General features: G+C 57.3%; 1 protein-coding gene across 1 annotated transcript in view; it reads right to left on the bottom strand.

Moving 5' to 3' along the window:
• The window catches only part of SERTAD2 (SERTA domain containing 2), a 5054-nt gene extending 1142 nt beyond the window's left edge, over positions 1–3912 (bottom strand). Inside the window, exons 1-2 of the mRNA XM_026033987.1 lie at positions 3901–3912; positions 6–218 (exon numbers count right to left, since the gene is read on the bottom strand). Of these exons, the coding sequence (XP_025889772.1) occupies positions 6–214 (209 nt within the window). The 5' untranslated portion in view covers positions 215–218; positions 3901–3912. The remainder of the gene's footprint in view (positions 1–5; positions 219–3900) is intronic.
• Between the last annotated feature and the right edge of the window lie 18618 nt (positions 3913–22530).

Raw genomic sequence — 22530 nt, 5'->3', positions numbered from 1 at the left:
TGCGCCGCAGCATGTTGTTGATGAGCACTGTCTTTTGCAAGCTGGGCTCCGTCAGGGGCCGCTGGTTGTAGAGCTTCATGAGGGAGATGTTGAAGATGGTCTGGCGCTGCAGCGTGTACGACACCTTGGAGGGACCGTCGGCGGCGCACACCGCTTTGCCTTCCAGCCCGTCTTCATGCTCGTCAAACTTGCGCTTTCCTCCTTTCCCCAACATATATCTGCAAGGAAGGAGGGAGAGCGCTCGGTGAGGGCCGCGGGGGCTGCGCGGAGGGGCTGCCCGCCCGCCCGCCCGCCCGCCCGCGCCGTGGCGGATCCCCAACGCCCGTCCACGGCTTTCCAGCGTATTATGCAATTAAGGGAAGCGCGGCGGGGGCGGGGAGCCGGCCGGGCTGCCGGCCAAGCCGCTTGGCTGGGAGCAGCGATCCCCACGCCTGGAATCTGGAATCTGGGCGCGCGGCAGCGGGACCGCGGGCCGCTCGGCCAGGGCGGCGCCGGCGGCTCCCTGGGCGGGAAGCCGGGCGGGATGCGGCGCTCGCTGCGGCTCCGGGGCTCCCGGCGCGCCAGGAGCAGGGACGGCCCCGGGCACRGCGAGAACGCGGGGAGAAGCGGCCGCTCCTTCCAGCAGCAGCAGGAACGCTCTGCTCCAGCGCTGCATCTCCGTGTTTTGTGGCAGTTTAGGCTAAACCGCCTCCCAAACGGAGGGCTTTTCCCGGAACTCGCTCCCGCGAGCTGCTCGTCCCACCCTGCTGCCCAGGCCAGAGGGAAGATAAAAGCRCCGGGATCCCGGTGAGGATGGCGGGAAGGCTCTTGGAGAGGCCCCTTTTCCCGGCGCGTCCCCATGCCYGCCCGGCTGCGCTGGGGCTCAGCAGCTTCCCAGAGCTCCAGTGCTTCCCAGCGCTCCCGAGCGCGATCCCTGCGAACGGCCTGACCCACGGCTCGGCCCAGAGCCGGGAAGCACCTGGGAAACAGGGCTTGCAGGAAACCACTGCCTCCCTTAGTCACTGTTTGCAGAAAAAAGAAGGAAAAACAGGGGGATTGGGTTTTCTAGATCATAGCCGTRTTATTAGGGGCGTTCATAAGACTGGGAATTCTAGGGTGCTGCAGCAGTTAATGCAGGGTTCAATCAGAGCCGTGCTCGTTAGCGCCTCCAAAACCCACCACGAAGCGGCCGGAAGGTGAACAAGGAGCCTGGGCTGCGGCCACGGGGAGCCCGTCTCCCCAATCCCGGAGTTTTCCTCCYGCATTCCCGCTGCTTGGGCAGCGCTGCTGCTACGGATGGCGCCGCAGTGTCTTCTCCCCGGAGATACCCCATTTTTCCCTCTTTTTTCCCCGATCCAAAGCCTAACAAACGCGCAGGGGAAAGACACCCCGGCGCTGCCGCGGGAGGAGCCCAGCGCTGGCCGGGAAGTAGGTTAATGCTCTGAGAAGAGTGTGAATAAATGATCACGGGCAGAGCGGGAGGCAGCCAACGGAGGGGAGGAGGATGAAAAAAGAGAGAAAAAACCCCCTCTGCAGAAATGTGCACTGGAAAATGGAAAGCACATCCCAGCAGCGAGCAGCCGTGCGAGCGGCGGCCTGCCGGCTTCTCGCTGCCCAAAGCCGTGAGAGGAGGAAGGAGGGAAAATGCAGAGAGAGGAGAGCGGCGGCGGCGCCCCGGCCGGGCGCACGGGGCCCGCGTGCGGATCCGGCCCCRCTTCCCGCGTCCCGGAGCGCTCCTGGACGGGACTTTGACCAGCCTTGGCCTGTCCTCGCCCGGCAAAGCCACAAGGTAGGCAGAAAAGAGACCTTTTTTTTTTATTTTTATGGCACCTGCTGGGTTTCGTAAGAAGAATGGCAATGCCAAAGCAATTCCCTTAAARAAAACAAACGGGGACCATTTGTTCTGCGCAACTCTACATGCCCTGATTTCAGTGCAAGTGCTGCCCCGCGCCTCTCCACGAGCCCCGATCCGTACCCGGCGGCGCGATCCGGAGCCGCTCCGCTCCCGGCCCCGCGCGGGCGCCCCAAACCCGTCYGACCTGCTGCGGCTCCTGCCCGGGCTGCTTCCCGGGTGCCCTGCGCTGCTCCCGCCTCCGCCCCACGAACATCCGCATAGTTGGGCTGCGGTCACGGGCGCCGCGGCAGCGCCGGGAAAGGCCGGAACGCTGAGGGAGGCGAGCGCGGGGACGGAGCAGGGATTCGGGCCGCACGGCGACGGGTTTCCTCCTGCGGACCATCCGAGCGGGCTCTAGGGCGAGCTCGGCTCCTTGGGCCCACTGAGAGTTCCTTGGAAAGAGGAACTTCTCCCTGCTGCCTCCATACACCGCCCAGCTTTAAAAGCAGCCCTGGGGAGCGGGCCCGGGCGCTCTCCGGCTCCGGACGCAGGGGAGCAGATGCGCCGCGAGGCACCCCAGCCGGAGGCAGGGGCTCCRGGGCCCCTCGGGGCGCAGGGAGCATCGCCGCGAGCCCCACGCCGGCCAGGCCCCCCAAGGCACGTGAGGGGCACGGGCCCCCGGCGGCCGCTCCTCCTCCAGGCCCGGCTCGCGCTGCCCACGCCAGCTTGGTGCTGGGCTTTACTTCTTAGGGAGAAAACACTGGATTTGGGCTGTTTCACATGGGCTGTTTCCCCAAGCAAAGTGCCAGCGTGCAGCCCTCGCCCAGCAAGCACAGAGCTGACTYTGTCAGGAATTACACAGCGCCCGGCGGCGGCTGCCAGCCCTCCTCCGTGCCGAGCGGACCTTGCTCCCTCCTTGAGCCGTGCGGGACCTTCGGACCCRCTAGCCCACGGCGGCCGCCTCGGGCACCGCGGGCGCTTCTCCCCTTTCCTAAGGGGGACAAGGAAGCGCGCCCGGAGCCGGGTGTGGGTAAAAGTGGGCTCGGGAGGAGCCGCGGGACGGGGAGAGCAGCCGGGCAGAGCGCAGGCACCCGGCCCCGCGGGCCGCGCTTGGAGGCGCTGCGGCAAAGCGGGCACCCGGGATCGCCCGCGGGCACCCGGGATCGCCCGCCTGGCCCGGAGGCACTTGCACGGCTGCTAGAATAGCCAGGGTCCTGAAAAACACAGATCCCAATGTTATCCATGGGGAAAGCAGGAGCGCTTGGTGTAAGTGATGGCAAAACGCTTCCAAGCGGATATTGCATAGTGTCTGCTGTGCTGCACGCAGGCTGCAAAGGAAGGCAAAGAAAAAGCCCATCTAAACTACTAAATTAGAGGTTTTCTCTGCTATTAGTGCATTATCTCAAACTCCTTGATGCCTCTCAGGCACGGAGTTCAAGTCTTCAGGTTATTTATATCGTCACTTCCCCAAAACACTGAGAAGCAGCGTCATTATTTCATCTTTTCCATGAAAACCACACGCACAGGACGCACGCCGCGTTTCCGAAAACCCCAGCACCTGCGGACAGAGTCGCTGCAGTTCCAGGCCGCTCCAGCCGCAGCGCAGAGCCGAGGCGCCCCGGCCGGCAAGTTTCCTTGTGCTCCAAACAGGAAGAACGGAGTACCCAAAACGGGGGTGTTTTTGCAGGGAGGCCAGTGCGGAGAGCAGGAGCCAGCTGCTCCGCTGGATGCTGCGGGAGTCGGTGCAGCTCCCTGGCTCCAAGGGACCCTGCGCTCCCGGCGGCCGCGGGATGCGGGGACGCGCGGGCGGTTTCCCGGAGCAGCCAGGGCTGCCGGTGGCGACGCCGCGCGCACGTGGGGAGCACCGGCACCGGGACGCGTCCGGGCTCCGCCGGCAGCGCGGCCGGCGCCTGCGCCTGGCCCGCACCTGCTCCCCAGCTGGGACCCACGGGAGCGGCGCCCTTCCCGAGCGCCGCACAACTTCCCGCGGGGACGCCGGGAGGAAGCCCCTCGGGAAGGGCGCGCGGCGGGAAGCAGCGAACGCCTCCGGGTACCGCTCGAGCCGCGGCGCCCACGGCCCCACTCACCGCGCGCGGCTCCAGCCGAGCCCGCGGCCGCCGGCGCTCCCGCTACAGCAGCTCCATGCGCGGCTCCCTCGGCGCGCCGGGAAGCGGCAGCAGGATCTAAGCCCCGGCTCGGCCCCGGCGCCCGCGATCACGCAGCATTATACAATGCAGGAGGAGGAGGAGGAGGAGGAGGAAGGCGGCAGCGCGGCCCGCAGCGCTCGCCGCCCGCGCCGGCTGACGACAGGGGCGGCCCCTGCGCTGCTCCCCGGCAGCGTCACGGCCCCGCCTCGGCCTTCCTCCTCCTCCTCCTCCTCCTGCTGCTGCCACAGAGGCCTGGGCTGCGCTGGAGGCTGCGCTGGAGCGCCGTGCCGGCGCTCGGGAATTGCGGCCAGCCCCACGGGTGGGCTCCCCGCAACGGCGGCTCCTCTGCAGCCCGCGCGCCTCGGGGGCAGAAACTGCATCTGCCCTCTGCAATCGTGAGATTCGGCGCAGAACAGCCGAAACGGGGCTCCGCCACGGCAGGGGAGACGAAGCCGTTTCCAGCAGGTGCCAGCTGGGAATGGAGGGCAGCGCTCCCTCCTCCTTGACAACAGAAGGGGCGAAACGCTTCCCGTGTTTCCAGGCGCCTCCTCGGCCTCTTCCCTTCCAGCTGCAGGGCCAGGGCTRGCTGAGCTGGGACTAGGGCCCGGCAGGACAGGGCAGCCCCGTTCCCCTCCGTGCGCCCGCGGTGCCCACGGAGCAGCAGCTCTTCCTGAATGCCCCCGCGGCGCAGGAGAGTGCGGAGCAGCCCAGGGAAGCCCCGGGAAGCGTCCTGCCTCCCCACGGAGCAGGAGAGCTTGCCCTTCGTGCCCAAATTCAGAAAAAAAAGGGGCTAAAATGTAAGTTTTCTGCTTTAGTTCCTGCTCTTTAGCGTTCCTGCGGCGGTGGGAGAAGCTCCGTTCCCTGGGATGCATAATGGCCTTGATTATCATTCCCTGTTAGTTCTCCAAGAGAAGGAAAAAAAAAACCCCTACAGGAGAAATGAGTTTAATTAATGAGCATGACCAAACGCGGCCTCGCTCCTAATGCGGTATCATACSTTACGTGTCCGGCTGGGCAGCGGATCCCCCTTGGGCAGGAGCAGGGATGAGCAGCGCGCGGCCGTCGGCCAAGCTCAACGTCCTGAGCGTTCCTGCAGGCTCCGCTGCCCAGGCACGGCCCTCGGCCTCCGCGACACAGCGTCAGGCCCAAAACATCAAGGAGTAACAAGGAGATTCTTGGCAGCGCCAAGATTTGTGCCGTATGTGAAATTCTTTAGGAATGAAAAGGAAAATCCCCTCGCTCCACAGCTCCAAGTGAGCACTCGACAGGCCTACCTGGACGCGCCTCCCGGGGCGGACAAGGACAAGGACAAGGACAAGGACAAGGGTGCCCAGGTTCCACCTGCCAAAGGGGCTGGGTGATTTAGGTGCTTTTCCCAAGTGCTGCTCTTCACGCATTCAATCATTAAGGAAATATTATGGAACAGGACTATCAGGAAAAAAAGAAATACCCAAGCCCCACGGGGCCTTGGCTGGCTTAGTCAGAGGAGGGTTTGCCGCATTCCTCCCGCCCGGGGACGGCTCCCTCCCTAATTCCCTGTGTGCTCCGGGTCCTCTGGAGACGGCTGGKGCGCATCCCGCATCCCGGATGGCTGCGGGCTCTGCCTCACGGGCATCCTTGTCCCTATCCCGGCCATCCTCTGGCTATCCCAGGCATTCCCGGCCCTGTGGCGTTCCCGGCCGGTGCTCTGTGCCGCATCCAGGCTCCTCGAGCACTCCCAGCCCCGCTGCTTCCCGTGCCACTTTCCATTGAGCAGATTCCTGGACAATGTGRGGCTGCGAGATGATCCTGGCTTTTCCTTCCCTTCCAGGGCTCATTCCATGGCCGCTGTCGAAGCAGGAGTCATTCCTTGCTGGAACACTTGGTTCCAGAGCTCCGTGGGGTCGTCACGGAGCACTCGGAGATGTTACGGAGCACTTGAAGCCACGTTGCTGGAGTCCAAAATGATACCAGGATACAGGATAAGCGCAGGTGCGTTCCCGGGAAGAAACACCTTCCAGCTCTCACATACAGGAAAACGGGATTTTTGCACCAACACCCAGTGCACGCAGCCCTCTGGATTTGAGCAATGCAGGCGTTTTATTAATAGGCCAAATTTGCAATGATAAATCCTCCCTCCAGCTGCCAGGAGAGCGAAACGTCGCCGCGCGCACGTGAAGCCGAACCCCTCCTGCTTTGGGGGGCGTCTAAACGCAGGCCAGCAGAGTGACCTCTGCAGCTTCTCCTTTAGGAAGAAAAGGGGGGAAAAAAGACCCCAAAAAACCAAAGTTGAATGTGCAGGACCAAATTTAGAATAGGAAAAACCGAAGCAGCCCAGGAGGAGAACATCAAATGGAGCCTCAGCTCCCGCTGCGTTCGGCGCGCAGAAACACCTTGGCACGAAGGGAAAGGGACCCGAGCCCGTTGCTTTAAGCTGAGCTTTGCCTCTAACCTTTCCCAGGCTCTCGCRGTAGGGGCAGCTCCTCATTCTTGGGGACCATTAGCTCCAGGATGAAAGAGTTTCCCTGCGAGCCCCTTGCAGAGCTGAGGCACTACAGCCTCGTCTGGGGCTCTGCAACCAGAACAGCATAAAAGCAACCTCGTCTGTTAGGAAAACCTCGTCTTCCTTGAGATGTCAGGAAAAACTCGTCTTCCTTGAGATGTCAGGAAAACCTTGTCTTCCCTGAGATGTCAGGAAAACCTCATCTCCCATGAGATGCTCTGGCGAAAGACCTGGGGCTCCCAACGCATTTCTGCCCTCCGTCACGGCTGACGCGGGCGAAACCACGGGAAGAATCCCCCTTTTTCCCTCGTGTTTTCTCAGKTAGCAGAGATTCGCCTTGGAGCGACGGGAGCAGCAAGTCCTGGGGAAGAGAGAAGCGCTCGCGAGTTCTGGCGGCCGCGGCTSCGCTCGCGAGGCGGCCGCCGCTGAGCAGCTAGGTGGTTCTAAATAAAGAACGCGAGTCAACAACAGGAAATAACTCCCACAGAAAAAAAAAAATAGGAGGGCCGCGCACAACCTCRCAGCCGCGCACGCCGCTCACAACGGCCCTTTGTTCCGGCCTGCTTGGGGCTAAACTCCGCGCTTTGCAGAACGTGCTCTTGCTCTTGCTCAGCAATCCAGCGGTTTTGTGCTGCGCGCGGCTGCCTTGCTCCGAGGGGCTGCAGAATCCAGCCGAGGCTCCTCCCAGGGGAACGTGGAGAATTCCAGCTCCCCGTGCGGTTCCCGTGGGGTGGGAAGGGGCTCTGCTAGTGCAGGCTCCGCTGTGGCCGTGTCCAACGCTCCGAGGCCACTTGGTGTTCAGCACCTGCTCTGCGGGAGCGGGATGAAGGAGGAGCCGCTCATCTCCAGCGCTTCAAAACCCAACAGAGCTCGCCCAGGCTCTGCTTTTGTCTGCCCTCCAACTGCACAAGGAATCCTGGGCCAATGCCTGCGAAAGCCACCTGCAAAGGAACCTGGACACGCCAGCTCTGGAGGGGCGAGGAGCTACGGGAATATTAGGGGGAGCAGGAAGAAGGAAAAGCCCMACACAGCAAGAGTTTGCTCTCGTTAAACTTCAGGCAGCGCAATACAGTCTAGAGCTGCTTTCCCCGGAGCCTGTCCAGCCGGCACTGCCCACAACAGCTCCCCAACCAGCTCTACATTCTCCTCGCAGGGCACGCAGGAAAGCCCGCTCTACCAACCTGTCCTTTGGTTAAAAAGCCGTCCTTGACGCTTGCGGCCCGGTGCTGCCGAGCACGGAGCTCTCCCATCAGCCGCCCCTCGGGAACACATCCCGAATCCCGCCACGCGGACCAACACCGGCGCCTCCTGCAACGCGGGGCTGCCCCTCCATGGCTCTGCCCTCCTTACAACCTACCTCTAAGGGCGATGAGATCCCAGGGCCATGTCGGCAGCACCCGCGCGCTCCGAGAGGCGCCGTCTCCCTGCTGCTCCTTCTCCTCCGTGCTGTTCCTGCCCACGTGCGCTGACACATTGGGTGTCTAACAAGGCTGTGATTCATTTTCGGTTGCAGGCGTGCTCGCCAGCGAGGTAGCAGCTCGCTCTGCCTTCGGCAGCTGCGGAATCGCGCCCGCTTCCCTCTGCCCCCAGYCTGCATTAAGCCAACTTCCAACAAAGCCAAGTCATCTCCCGCCCACGCACCTCCCACCCGCCCGGGGGCGTTTGCAGCGGGAATCTGATGAATAATAATAATAATAATAATACAAAATCGGCGGGGGGAAAGGGCCGTGAGAGATAGCATGAGTTGTTAGAAAGCTTCCTCCCAGGGACTGCGTGTGAATGGTAATAACAGTGGGATGCGCAGCACCGGATCACTCCGATCAATCCTGAATCACCCCGCCTACGGCCTTCAAAGGTGTCTCCCGTCACGAGCATCACGCTGCCGAGTCGGAGTGACCCGTTAAGCTCCGTGATCGAGGGAGGCCGGGCGGCCGTCGCTCGGCRGAGCTGCCGCAAGAGGCTTCAATGCGCGCGGCGTTGGGAAGCGCTCGCTCCCGGTCACACTCCCTTTCCCGCCTCCCGCTGCCCGCCCTCAGCCTGCAACCGTGGAGGCTTGGGAARGAGGCCTGGGCATATGGATAACAGCAGCGCTCCTACTCTGCAACCGTGTTTCGATGGCAGAGCAATCTCCATTTTCAAAGGAAGAAACACAAGGCAAGTGCATTAAAGCCCCCGACGGGAGTGAGTCCCTGCAGGCTCCGCGAAGCAGAGCCCGCTGATCGGCGGGACTTCCTTAYGCCCGGAGCGTCGACACCAGGAAGGAAGAGCCGGCAGCGGGAGCTGCAGCGTTGCGGATGTMATGACGGAGAGGGCCCCACCGGCACCCTGCACAAGAGCTGCAGCAAACTGGCGGGACTGGATAATGTGCCCACGAGGCTCCCCACCGACCAGGGACGCCCTCACAGGCCTCAGGGCTGCTGGCCCCATCCAGGCGCTGTCGCATTCCCTGCCTGCCCCTCGCTCGCTGGCGCTCACTCCGCTCGGCCCTGCTGCTCRCCACGTCCCCAGGACACCCGGATCTGGGGCTATTCCCAGCCTGTCCAGCCCCAATGCTTGGAGGAGCCGGAGGGCTCCCCTTTGCCGYCTCGGTGAGACGCGGAGCCGAGGGGACCGCAGTAACTGAACAGCTCCAGATGCCCCTCCGCGAGGAAGCTCACGCCGTCCCGCCGGAGCGCTGGGGATGCAGAGACCCTTCCTGCGACTGAGCAATTCCTCGTTGCGAAACGATCCCTCCCTGATGCGGCCACAARGCTCGGCGAGCAAGCTGATACACAGGGATACCCTGAACCTGGTCATTCAAGGCCCGCTGTGCCGAGACAGAAAGCCCATGGAAGCTSCTGTGCAGCGGGAAGGGCAGCGGGCTGGGCGTGCGCTGGAAATCCCAGGAAGGGATTTCCTCCCTTGTTCTCCCTGTTTCCCGCCCGGATAAAACGCTCGTTGAGGGGTGAGGACGGCGCGGGTTGTTCCTCACGCACAGCAGGGCAGCTGCTTGCGCCGTTCCAGCGCGTTGCCGCTGCAGCACGCGGGGTTCGCTCAACATCCACCGGCGCCCACGCCTGCAAATGCCGGCAGCCTCCTGATTTGGGAGCGTGCCCTGCTGTTCAAGCGAGACATTTGCTTGCAGACCGTGGCTTCATCTTTCCAGGAGCTCTGCCCGTGCCGGCGCACGCGGGCCCTTGGGTGCAGCGCGAGCCAGCGCTTCCCGCCGCCGTTACAAACACACCCAACGGGAACAGCGGAAAACACGGCGGCGACGCCAGCGCGGGGGAATCACTCCCAAGGCGAGGGGCCTGCACAGCTCCGGGCACTACGGGCAGACCATCCGGAAACCAGTGTCACCAACCAGCACGTTGGGGTCTCCTCACGGGGTGCGCGACGCCGGGTGCCACAGGTGGAAGCACACACTTTTCCAGAGGGAAGAGCAGGCGGCTCGACCGCCTGGAGCCGCTCTGCTCGCGGGCRGCGCGTGCAGCACCGGGTTGTCCCTCCGCACAGCGCGGGACGGGACTCTCCTCTCCGGTTACCTATAAATCAAGCGCGGGAAGGGAGGAAGGACAGAAAAGYGGCCTGTGATTCGGGCGGAGGCGCAAGGCGGTCGCGTGGAGCAGACAGCGGCGGATTTAGCAACCCGAGGAACGGGAAGGGGGATGGGAGAGGGGAGCTAAAAACAACAGGAGGCCCCGTCCTGCTCCCCGGCACTGCCCGGGCCCAGAACCGGCCTCAAACGGAYGGGAACAATGGGCCATTGAGCGGGGGTTTCGCTCCCCGCCACCGAGCRGCCTATTGTCTCCCTGCTGGAAACGCTCCCTCCGCACACGCACACGGGGCGCCGCACAAAACGGGACGCCTGATCCCTGAATCCCCACAACYTTCCTCCCAATGGCGGCCTTGGAGCGGGCCCGGTGCGCTCGGTTCCTCCCGAGGCTCCCAGACCTCCGGTTCCGGAGGCTTGGGAAAGAGGCCTGGGCATATGGATAACAGCAGCGCTCCTGCTCCGCTCGGCCTCACRTGCAGAGGTGCCGCCTGCTCCGCAGGGCAAAAGCCGCACGAGGAGGGAAGGAGCTTGCTGGTCGAATGCAGTTTGTGCTCTGAACACCGCATGGCTGTCCTTTGCGCAGGCTGCGCCGCTAAGTTACCACGTTTCCCCACATTTCTGTGTGTGGTTGGCAGTTTGCAGGGCCCGGGCACTCCAGGGCGCTCACACGCTGCCAGCGGCGGGGACACCGCCGCCACGGCCACCCGCCGCTGCAGGAAGCAAAGTGCCCGTGCGCAGCGCCAAAATCCCCGCGGAAAATCCCCCGCGCAAGGCGGCCGTCGCTTCTCATCTCAATTTGCAGCGCAAAAGGGAACCCAACTTCTTTCTGTCTCTTTCCGTGGCGAAGATACCCACCTGCTCTCCTCCTCCCGTGGCCAAATCCCCTCTGTTTGGCATTTTTTTGGAGCTATGGGAAAGGAGGAGGGAATGTGGGGAGAAGGGGGAAAAAGGCACGTTGCCCACAGGCAGCTGGGGCAAAAGGCAGCAAGGAAAAGGGGAAGGAAACACACGAAAACACACATGAAAACACTCGTTTGTGTGAGGAAACTGGTGGKTTGAGGGGATTTCAGCCTAAAGGACAAAGAGCCTTGAGAAGGCTCAAGGTGGGACAGTCTGCAGAGGAAAGGCTGAAGYGTGTGTTGCAGTTTAAAAATTAAAGGGGAAAAACTCAGGGAAAAACCTGAAGAGTTGAAGAAAGCATCAAAAGAGAGAAAAGAATGAACTTCATTTGAGGGAAAAAAAAAATGCGGTCTGAAAAACACCAGCTGAGAAATAAAGGGTAGCAAAGGAAGGGGGAAAGAAAAAGAGCAATGAGAAGGGGAAAGAAAACCATGCAAAGCTAGGCCTTGGGCCCTGTTTTAGACCCTGCCATCTGTGCTCAAGCTCCTGTCCAACTCGAGAGAGCCAGATCTCAATTTCAGCACAAACCAGCCAGGTTTGGGTCRGCAGCCCCACGCAAGACATCGTGCCCAGCCTGTGCAGCCTCCTCGCCCAGCCAAGGCTCCGTCGCAGCAGCACCAGCTCGCGCCCGAGTCGCGTTTTCATTTTACACCATCCACATCACCGATTCAAAGTGCTCTGCCTGAAAACTGTTGTTGTCGAAACTTTCCTTTCGGTGGCCCAGATGAGCAGGGCTTTACTCGTTCGAGTAGGGCGCTTTTTGCAGGATTTGGCGTTTCTCCCTGTTCTCCGCGGCGCTCGCGCAGCCCTGGGGGGAAGTGCGGCCGAGAGCGGCGCGCGGAGCGGCTCCGGATGAGGCCTCCAGGATGACGGGACGGCCGAGATGCTGCTCCCGTTGCTGCCATCCGTGTCACACGAAGCGGGAGGCCTGTCCCCGCGGAAGGCGAGCGGTGCYGGCCGAGCGGGGAGGGATCCAGCCRGGAACGCRGGCGCCGGCTCCGCTGCGGTGGGAAGAGTGTCTGATAGCCAGGGCAGACTGGCTCGGAAGCACCTACCCTTATCAAACAAGCAGGCAGCAGGGAGGAGGCAGCGGGAAACGCATCCTGCGGTCGCTCCCGCGCTGCGGGAGTGCCCACAGGAAACAGGAGTTCCCAAGGTGGGAATGCGACTGTGACGCTTAAATTAGTGGGCACTAGYGGTGCTGCTAACGAGCTGCCTCCCCTAAAAGAAGCCATGAAACCCAAATAAATAGAAGCAGAAAGTCGAGGCAGGTTTAAAAGGCAAAATCRGAGTGGCTCAGTACAGTAATGACAAATTTGGGGCAGCAGAGACAAGCTAGAACGGCGCGTAACGTGGAAGGGAGTTAAAACAAGCACATGTCAGAAGAGGGAACTGAGGGAGATGAAAGCCTCTGCAAACAACCATCAATATCCACAGGACACGTTGCAGTCACAAAGCAGCAGGCACCAGGCGGCAGGAGCCAGGTCTCGGAAYGCAGAGCACTCCGGGCTGGTAGGAGATTCCTTTCGGCTGCACTCACAGCCACTCCGGGCCAGGCAGGTAGAACCCGGCTCTCCAAAGGGAAAAACACTAGGACGTGCTGGAAAAAGGCAGCCCAGGCTGGGGTTGCGTTTTTAAGGCTGTTTAATTAGGCCGTGAGTCACAAACAGCACAAGTCGCACCGCARTTCGGGGAGAACCTGCTGCAAGATAGTGGGGTTCGGGGCCTTGGCCTAGAGGAATCTGCTTTTTCCAAGCCCCACGATCAAAAGAAGGCAAAATTAGAGGAGGACAAGGAGCTGTGGCTGCTGCACCAGCATGTGCTGCGGCGCTGGAGCAGCACGGAGCGCTCGCCGCGCCAAACCTGCGCGGTCGCTGCCGCGAACCAGAACCAGTTTGTTCTGACCCTGCGTGGCTGCTTCTCGGCAGTTCCCCCTCTCCAGGTGTCTGGCTTGCTGTTTAATTATCCCAGCTCTCTGCCTGTGGGCACTGGCAGCTGTTAGCACCACACACCCAGGCCTGCATTTGCACCGAGGAAAGTGTCTTCCCTCCTCCTCCAGCTCCTCCGGGTTTCGCGGCCACATCCCCTCCACGGAAGGGTCTGCAGCGACACCGGCTGCATTAGAGCCAGGGGCAGCTCATCCTCCCGGGCCTTTCCTGGATTCCCTGCCAGGTCTTCTGCTCCMATCCCAGACCCAAACACCATAATCCCACTGGAGAAATCCACATTTCACACTGAAATCCACATTTCAATGGCCAGGAGCTTCAAGACTTCAGCAGCAGCAGAAATAAACGCTAGACATTTTTTTTTATTTTTGCTTTTTCTTGCAAATCAAGACAGCTCCAGACCCGGACAGAATCCTTCCGAGTTTTTCGCTGCTTTAGTCTGGAGCTCATACACAGACACCGAATTCAGTGTCGTTTAGGCCCAACTCTCATATGCCAGGCTCACACAGGTCACTGCTGAAGTTCACCCAAGGTCTCGGAAGGTAACATGGGGAAAAAAAAGTCTAAAGAAAAGAAAACCTGCAATCAAACCATTAGTGTCTGGAACACAAAATGCTCCTGATTTCCTCTGCATAAACAGCCATGCAAAACCATTTATGCAAGGGGAGGCACAGCACAACTGCCTGTGTGCTTGTGCCCACGTGGGCACAGAGGGCCACGTCCTGCCCTCACGGAGCCCGCAGGCTGGAGCTCCAGCAAGGCAGCCCACCCGCACGGTGCGGAGCTCAGCAGGGAAGGACTGTGCTGCACCTTGCAACAGCTCCCGGGAACGGAGCAAAGGCCCCGAGGAACCGGACCGCAACCACGCGCCTCCATGAGGCTCCCTGGCTCCAGCCGGGGCTCAGATAACTAAAATCCAGAGAATCCTTCCCTGACAAGACGTCTCGTCCTCCCCTTGGTGGCTTCACGGGTACCTTTCGTGCCAGGAAGCTCTTCCCCGGTGCCACCGAAGGGCTGAGGCTGGAAGGGAGCTCTGCAGAGCCGCTAGCCGAGCGCGCTGCTCCGCAGGGACACCTGGAGCTCGCGGCATTCCCCAGCCACCCTGCTGGAAGTGTAAAAGCAGCGCCAGGGACGGGGCTCGCTGCAGCCCTCCTCCGCGGGGGCACTCCCGTGCCGGGGTGATCCTGCCAGAAAAGCCCGAGCAAGGAGAAGGCTTTGGGAACCACGCTCAATTTTGCTAGGATTGGGGGGTTGTTTTGGTTTTTCCAAGCAGAGATACTGGGAGATGCCCACGGCCGTAGGGGATGAGCTTCAGGAGGAGACACACTCTGCACCTCTGCTTTAATAATTTCAGCAGGAAAAAACCCTCGGATTTTATCAATTGACATTTTGYATTCCCCAGTGCCCTGGGTTTGTAACGGCAGGAACGGTGCCTCCAATGCAGTGCTAGGTGAAACCCAAACGAATCAGCCCTCCAGGCCCCGGAACACACCATTCGGAGTCGCGTTTTCTGTTATCTCTGAATAAACAGTGAGGAAACTCGGCCTCCTCGAGCAGGGGCAGGAGGGGACAGGAACAGAAAGCAAAAGCAAAGCGCGAAGGCGCCGGAGCAGGGAGCCGCGCGCGGGAAGCCCAAATCGGGGCTGCCTCTGGCCGGAACGAACGCTCCCGATAAACCCCCACGGGTAACCCCGGAGTCCTGCAGATCAGCCAGGATAGCACATGGAAAACAACACGAGGAGCTCCTCGAAGCAAGCAGGCTGAGCCAGAGCGCTGCTTTGCAGATCGCTCTTCCACAGCGGGCACCGGCCGGAGCGAGCCCGGCTCCTGGCAGAGCTCCTGGGTTTCCCTCTGCAACACACCAAAAACCTCCTGATTTTTTTTTTATTATTTCAAGAAGAAAGATTCAAACAGCAAAACACTTCCTGTCCTTCCCCTCCAAAGGAAAATCCATCTCCCATTCCCTTCCAGGGCTTCCCAACACTCCACACATCCCGCATGATGAGACCTAGGCAGCATGTGGTCCTTTTGCCATCCCCGCAACACAGAGCAAAAGTCGAGTCAAATATAGAAACTACTGCTTATATACTTGGAAAATCTGCCTGCCTTAGAGCCACTGCTTCACAGATAACCCATCACATAAGGGGCTATTTCGGTAGTTTTATCAATTTCTCTGCTTTAATGTCCCCATRTTCTGTCACGCTGCACACGGATTTTTGGTGTTTGCTTTGTCCTGGTCCCAGAGCAAACCATTCATTTTTAGCTGTTGGTTTTGGCACAGGAGTGTGGCAAGTTCATAATGGAAATGTATTTTCAGCGGTAGACCTGAACAATAGGAAAGTCTCTTTCAACTGTCGAGCTACGAGGAGGACCAGCTGTTAATAAATTTAAGTCAYGGTGGCTCCGTTTCAGAAACGCAAGGAAGTTTCCCTGGATTTGCCCTGAACGCGTCTGCAGCGGCGCAGGAAAACAGCCACCTTCTCCTGAAGCAACACCACGAAACGGCCCTTTATTCCCACCTAATTCAATGACGAGGAATAACTAGGGATATTGAGATGGGATGCGGTCTTGGGATGTGGTCATCCCAAGGTCTGAGTCTCCTCAATTTATACATTTGAATCCCAACAATGGAACCTGCCTCTGCAGAACCTCCTGAAAATCCCAGCGTGGCCACACTCAGGCCCTTGAGCTGCAGCTCCACCCAATAAAGGAAATATCAGGAGTTCAAAATCATAAAAGTACAGTTTGACACAGCAGAAAAGTCAAATTTCATCTGCTTGATACCCAGGGTACGGGGCTCTAACTGCTCCCCCGCTCAGAGCAAGGTCCTAATGCGGAGTCTGCCGAGCAGCCAGCATTTCAGAGCCTGGAAAAACAGGAGCAAAAAACAGSAATCCCAGTGGCCTCCGATGCAGCCCCTGGGACCACCTCATGGGGAAAACATTRTTTCCCTCCTTAGTTATGGGGAATGGCTCAATTATTTCCCTCCTTACCCAGGCGTTCCTCCCGGCACCCCTGCACCCATCCCAGGCAGCCCTTAAGCTGCCGCTTGGGCGACGACAAGTTGAGCAAAACCAACGCCTGCCCATCAGCTAAGGGACAGATGTGAAAAAGCTGAATATTCACAGATTTGGGCAGGAAAGAGTCGAGTTTTACTGGCACTGAAGTTTTCAGAGCAACTGAGCTGGGGATTTCCTGCTCTTCAAAGAGAAAGGCAATGCCCTGCTAAGTAAAGTCACTTGGGTAAAACTCGCTGCATGAAGACACCCTCAAACCTATCRGCAGGCCAGGGGAAGAAAGTTGTCAACCAAGCATAGAATTTCATAATACTYGTTCACTTTTATTTTCCCTGTAATAAAGCAAATTTAATAGTGAGAGCAAGTGTGTTAATGGAAGGAGCAAAAGGCACAAGATAACATCCAATCCCATTTTTGAAAACAGCTTTTATTCATTATATCTCTAATTCGCTCAAGAGCTGTGTGTATTCACTTGGAGCTTTCAGCATCAATTCTACCTGAAAAACTCCCAAACTTGGTACTTCCTCGGAACGTATTGCAGGATCATCAGATGGACACCCATCTCCTAAGATTTGAGCTCCTTCCCATCCCACCTCCTCCTAGAACTTCTCCTTCAAGTTTAAATGGCCTTTCCACGGTTTCCAATGAGCCAGCCACCTGAAGAGGTTTTGCACATCACCGCTACTGCTCTGTGACCACAGACAACATAAATACTTGTTTTCCTTCCTTGTCTAGGAAGCCACTGACTTTGAGATTCCCCTAACACCAGTGACACAGCACGAACAGAAAATATGCAAAGCGTGGRGGGGACTTGATTTTAAAAGCTACCAAAATTAACTCTTCTGGTCATCAGGACCAAGGTTCTTCATTTATTYATCTTAATAAACTTAAAACATAAGAACCGGGAACAAGCACATCCACCTCCCAAAGCCTCAAGACAGGTAAAGCAACAAGAGATGACAAAATATTTAAAGCTTTAGCACAAAAAAAGCTACATGGGCTGCAGCACTCAGGCTGGCCAAGATGCCACCAACTGCACTCAAGGCCTTTCCCTCACTGCTGACAACTAGTTTTAAATTAAGACATTATCAGACTSTAAAATGCATGTTGCCTTTCTGGTCCCCAGCAAGTTCTGAGGRCTGGGGACAGGTCTCCATGCTAAAGCTTGGGAATTGCTGCCCTGAAACGATATATAGTTTTTATGGGACTGTGTCTTTCCTCAGACACTTGTTTCTCCTCCAAACGGGCCCAGACACAGCAGACAGGATATCGGCACCTAAAACAAAACTGAGAACTGGCATTTTGAAGTCTAGACACAATTTCCTCTTTTGGAAGCCTTCTCATATCGGTACCTTCCCCATGTAACCACACTGGGGTACAAAGTCCTCAAGGTGGCCTCATTTAGACCTTAGGTACAGAGACAACCATCCAGATACGCCAGTTATTTCTTTAAGTAATTCTTTATTTAAAGACTGTGCCCTAATAACTTGATTGATCRAGTGTTGCTGATAGCACCAGTTTCAATTCAGAAACTCCTTTTCCTCCACATTTGCTTCCCGGTGCGCAGCAGGAGCTTGAAAGGTTGTAGGCGGAGTGACCCCCAAGGACCGCTGTTCCTGTGGTGACGGTGCTATCAGGTTTTCTAGCGCCACGTTCCCGAGGTTGTGCACGCTCTGTGCTTCACAGTTTACACTGATGCTTGCAGGGCCCATTATTGCATTTTTTAGCTATATATACACATATTATCTAAGCCTGTATTACCTAGTAGTAGGGGAGTATTTCCTGGGCTGGCCACATCTGTCTTGCACTTCACCAGCCTCTATGTGAAGTTCAGCCCTCTCTGCATCCTGTCCACACGCTCCRGCCTTTGCTCAGCTGCCCTCTGCAGCTCTTAAAACAGTCTTTTAAATGGGGGCCTCTTGAAAGAGGGGAAAAGTCCCTGCCTTTTCACTAGGGGCCTGTTTTCAGGCAGCCTACAGCCCCACGCAGCTCTTTGGAAAAGCACCTGCTCCGTTTTGCACTAAGCAGCTCTCTGTTCTACCTGCCCACAGCAACGCAAGGGCTTGATGGCCAGCAAGATGGAAAAGGCTCCCTCTTCCCTGGGCATTCCCTGGCATTTCCAGGGAAGAGGCCCCAGCCGGCGCTGGGCAGGAGGCAGAAGGCAGCCCCTGGTCACCCTGAAGGCAGCAGGAAGGYGCCGGGGCCGAATGCAGCCCAATACCTGAGGGCAGAGGGTGAAAACCCCCCGGAGATTTTGAAGCTGCAGCATTTGCGGCGCTCAGGAAAGCCCTGAYGGGCAGAGCACCCCAAGCTGACCACGTCCATCCGTCCTCGGCGCCGCAGACGGTTTTGCCGCGAGTCTCGGGTGTCCCGAGGGACGGCGGCGCAGCCGGTCACCGCRGCGGCGGCAGGGAAGCTGGAGACACACGCAGACGAGTCCAGCCAGTTCCAGGGCGTCATTCTCCCCTCCTGGCTCATTCTGCCCAAATCACAAGCTGGAAAAACTGGAAAGGTAAGCRGGCCAAATTAATGGCAGCAGCACCAAGGGAACTGGTTTATTTATTAGCTTACCTGGAGCAAAGAGCCCAGTTCCAAGGTGGGCACCAGCTCTGGAGACTGTCCCCTCACTCACCCTCTACCCGAGAGGATTTTATTCCCSAATTATTCCAGCTCTTTCCTCCAAGGATACTGCAGCCAGTGGCTGCTGCAGGCTGYCACGGTGCTTACTCATGGGGTGGCAGCATTTCTGTCCTAGGGGCTCATCCTTCCAGTTCTGTGTAATTAGGAGAGGCAGGACGGAGCAGGAGCTGCCCTCTCCCTGTGCACCTTCCCTCGGTGCAGCCTCCTCCCCCAGAACCGAYGTCTTCCCTGCACAAGGAGCAGCAGCAGCTCTTTCAGAGTCCTCACAAGCAGAGGAAGATGATCAGCGCAAGGCTAGTGATTAGAAAAATGCCCCGGTGTGTGTTTACAGCTCACCTCCACCCCAGAGGAGACGTCTCCAGATGCTCAACCATGTTGCATCCCACAGAACAAATATGGGCTCCTGCGGATCAGGCCTTTCCAGCAGGGCTCACATGGATGGGCATGTGGAACAGCCATGCTAATTGTGCTCATCCCTGCTTCCAAAGCTCTTCATAAACTGCAAGATGAAGCCCCTTCTAGACAGGGAACCACGAGCTTGGTGGTTTTGTTACGGCTATGAAGTCCACGTCTGACYGAGCCATCATCCCTGCTCCCAATGCCCTCCATCAGCAGTTCCAGAGTCTGGTGTGAATGTGGAAAACCGCAGTGATAATATCCACAAGGCAAAGCCCCTTGCACTGCTTAACGCTGTGGCTTGGCACAACAGCCAGTCGCTGCCATGAAAGAGAGGACCATGCTTGTCTCATCCCGGGAAGCTGCTCGGGAATACGGCACTACATTCCCCCTCCAGGAGCAGAAATCAGGCGCTGTCACTTATCTGCATGGAAGGCTCACGTAGGAAAATATCCCCCAGCCATGCRGTTTAGGCAGCGATCAGGATCCTAGGCATCTTCTGTGCACACAAGTTTGCTCCTGTTGTCCTTACATCTTCCAGCTGGCCAGCACCTTAAMAATCTCCACACAGGAGATGTGGATTTTCCAATTAAGCTTATACATGGGAGGGGGAAAAAAGTCTTTTTTCCTTTAATGACATTGCCGTTCACTGCAAAGCTCTGATGAGTTCTTATCTCATTGTGGTACCTCGTGGTAACTCATTATTCACTGAGCTTCACTTTTTGATGTATGAGGAAGAGCAACATACACTTAAATAGCTCTATTTAAACGGGCCCTATAGTTGAAACAAATCATTTCAAGAGCAGTACTGAACTGCAGGGAGAATCGCTCAGAAGCTTAGGATAGGATATTCCTCAGTATTCACAGAGCTTAACGTCTTCAAACAGAAATTACTCAAGCTGATGTATCTCTCATTATTATTAAGTCAAAGTTCTGCCTACAGAGAATAAGATGATTGATGGGCAGAGATTACGAGGGCCAACACAGCAAGGGATTAGCTCTTTGGAGCCACAATCCCGCCTGGGAGGGCTCGATTCCCCCGGCCAAGCAAGAGGGGAGCTCCACAAAACTCGCTGTAGAACAGGAAAATAGGGGCCCTGGCACAGCCTGCTCTTTGGTGCCTTCAACGCCAGGTGAAAGGAGGAGCCAGAACTGCAGTTCACTATGTGCTGCATCTTGCAGCTGGACACAGCCTGTCTGCAAATGCTGTGACCAAGAACAGGGCACTAGGAGACCAGGGAGACCTTCCTGCTGATGCYGCCTTTACAGCCCCATTTGGAAAGAGATGCTTAAATACCCGAGCCAGGGCTTGGTCTTCCTGTGAATCAAGTGAAGGAGAGAGAAATTATCAATCTGTGATCAAGAACTGAGACTTTTTCATATCAAAACATTTTTCTCCCCTTTGCTACTCAATACATTCAGTGCCAGCACAGTTTTGCCTTGTCCTGGGCAAAGCAGGGCTAGCAGCAGCACAGGGACTGAACACACGCGGTGCTGCCCGACGCCTGGCGCTGTCCATGTAAGAGCAGCTCGCTGCAGTTGCTTCTGCTGCGCAGCGCTGGGGCAGCTCAGAGAGCAGCTAATAACACACAAGGTGCTGTGTCCCGAGGACTGGCCAGCACGGGTGCCTGAGGAGCTGCACGCTGCAAAGAGCACCACATTTGAGGGGCAAGAAGGATGGCGAGAGCAGCAGCCACCTCCTTCGGCAGCGGGCGCACGGCCTCTCCGCGGCTCCGCCGCCACAAAGCGCTTCCAACGCTGCCAATTCCCGGCTATTTACCTTGCTCTGGCCCATCTCTCCCTTGGGGAGGCCCCAGAGCCGACACTCGAGTGTTTGGAAAGCATCCTAACTCCTACTGCAAGGAAATAAACAGCATTCACACACGTGCTATAGATATTAAGGCAATCACAGAGCACATCTATCTGATTACAGAAGGGAAGGCAGGAGTTTTCCAGAGGGGATGGGAGAAAGTCTGCACTGTGGGGTGCACCCACTGACCAGGAGAAACTCCACATCTGCCTTCGCTGCCCTCGCACCATATCACATCACCCATCTCTGAAATTACCCCTTTTTATTACAAATTATTCTAATCAGTTTTGTGGCATGGCAGAAATCCAGCATAACCACCAAAAATACATGTGCAAACACAGGCTACAGCAGCTCTTCGTTTCCTAAGAACTTCTCCCTGATGATACACAGGAGCAGGAAGAAAAAAACCATCAATTTCAAGATTTATTTTGAAATAAGCACTGTGAACAAGTTTTGCTACCAGGACATTTGGGTAATGGATAGCCGGCATAACAGAAATAGATTTTAACAGCTTTTATTCTCAGTGAGAGAAGGATTTAGCTCATTTTGGATACAGTGAAGGGGAGAGGAAGGCTTCACCTGAGACTCTTCCTCAATACAATACAATAGTYTGAAAATCAGCTTTGCTTGGAAAGGTTACCTTGAGGTGCATTCCCTCCCATGGGAAGGAGGTTGACATCCCAAAAGACGGAAATGAGTAGCATCAGTCAAGGGATTGGGGAGGTCCCTTAAAAAGGTTTAAGAGATTGAACGTCCCTTTATARAAACAAATGTGGCCAAAAAGATGGGGAGAATCAAGAATGGGAGAGAAAAAAAATGGGCAGGCCAGAAAGACCACCAATAAAAAGCCTCATAAGAAGAGCCACAAGCAAGGAAGAGATGAACACGAATACCTGGCTTCACTTCCCAAAAAGTGCACGATTTGATGAGACTACTGTGCTTTGATAATCAGAGTCAGTATTTTCCACTCCCCTCATAGCAAATACATGAATAAATGATACTAATTTAAATCCTTAAAGGGAAGATTCCAGTTCTCAACACACTACATCTCACAACTAAGGCTCTGCCCATATTAGCGGCGGGTTATGAAGCAAACGCTGCAGAGGAACTTCAGCTCCTTCTCCGTTCAGAGGTTACCTTTCCAGAATCACGGTGCAGCTCTGCCGAACACCCCTCTTGTTATTTCTGGGGGATCTCCATTGCAGCAGCTAGAGAGGTGTGTTCAAGTTCAGCCGGGATCCTTTATCCCCATTTTCTTCATTCCTGTATCCTTACACTGTCCCTAAGCGGATACCTGCAGCAATGCCCAAGATAAATAACAGGGGATCACAAGAGCTACAGGCAAATATTTTAGCCCACCAGGAATCCTGCACATTAGGTGGACTCCAACTCCCCTGGCCTTCCAGGACTTTACCTGGCCATTAAACAGTGTCATTTCCAGCATTAAAAGCACCCAGCCAGCCCTACTCAACTGGAAATCAGCAGAAACATTGGAGCATAGAGACAGAATCACACCTGTTTCTTAATGAAATGGTTAGTGCTGGGAAAACAGCCCAGTGAAGGGTGCCCACTTTTTCCATGGGGCAAATGTGTGTCCTCTGGATGTCGCCCCCACCAGAATTCCTGACAAAATGCCAACGCGAGCCATATTATTATTAATTTTCCGAGCTGCTGACCTTTAGTGCTGCTGGCATCGTAAGCCTGCCGTCCCGAACCGTTCCTGTTCRCACAGGAACACCCTTAGCCAGCCTCAATATCCACCCCTGCACGCAGCCACTAAACAGATTCCCACGGAAGGGGCCGCTGAGCGATTCCGCGTTCCCAAAGCCCCTGGAATTCCCTCA

Source organism: Nothoprocta perdicaria, unplaced genomic scaffold (genome assembly GCF_003342845.1).
Source record: "Nothoprocta perdicaria isolate Ctin4 unplaced genomic scaffold, notPer1 scaffold_138, whole genome shotgun sequence".
NCBI classification, from domain to species: Eukaryota; Metazoa; Chordata; class Aves; order Tinamiformes; family Tinamidae; genus Nothoprocta; species Nothoprocta perdicaria.
Note: the sequence above shows the minus strand (reverse complement) of the source record. Positions and strands in the feature narration are given on the sequence as shown.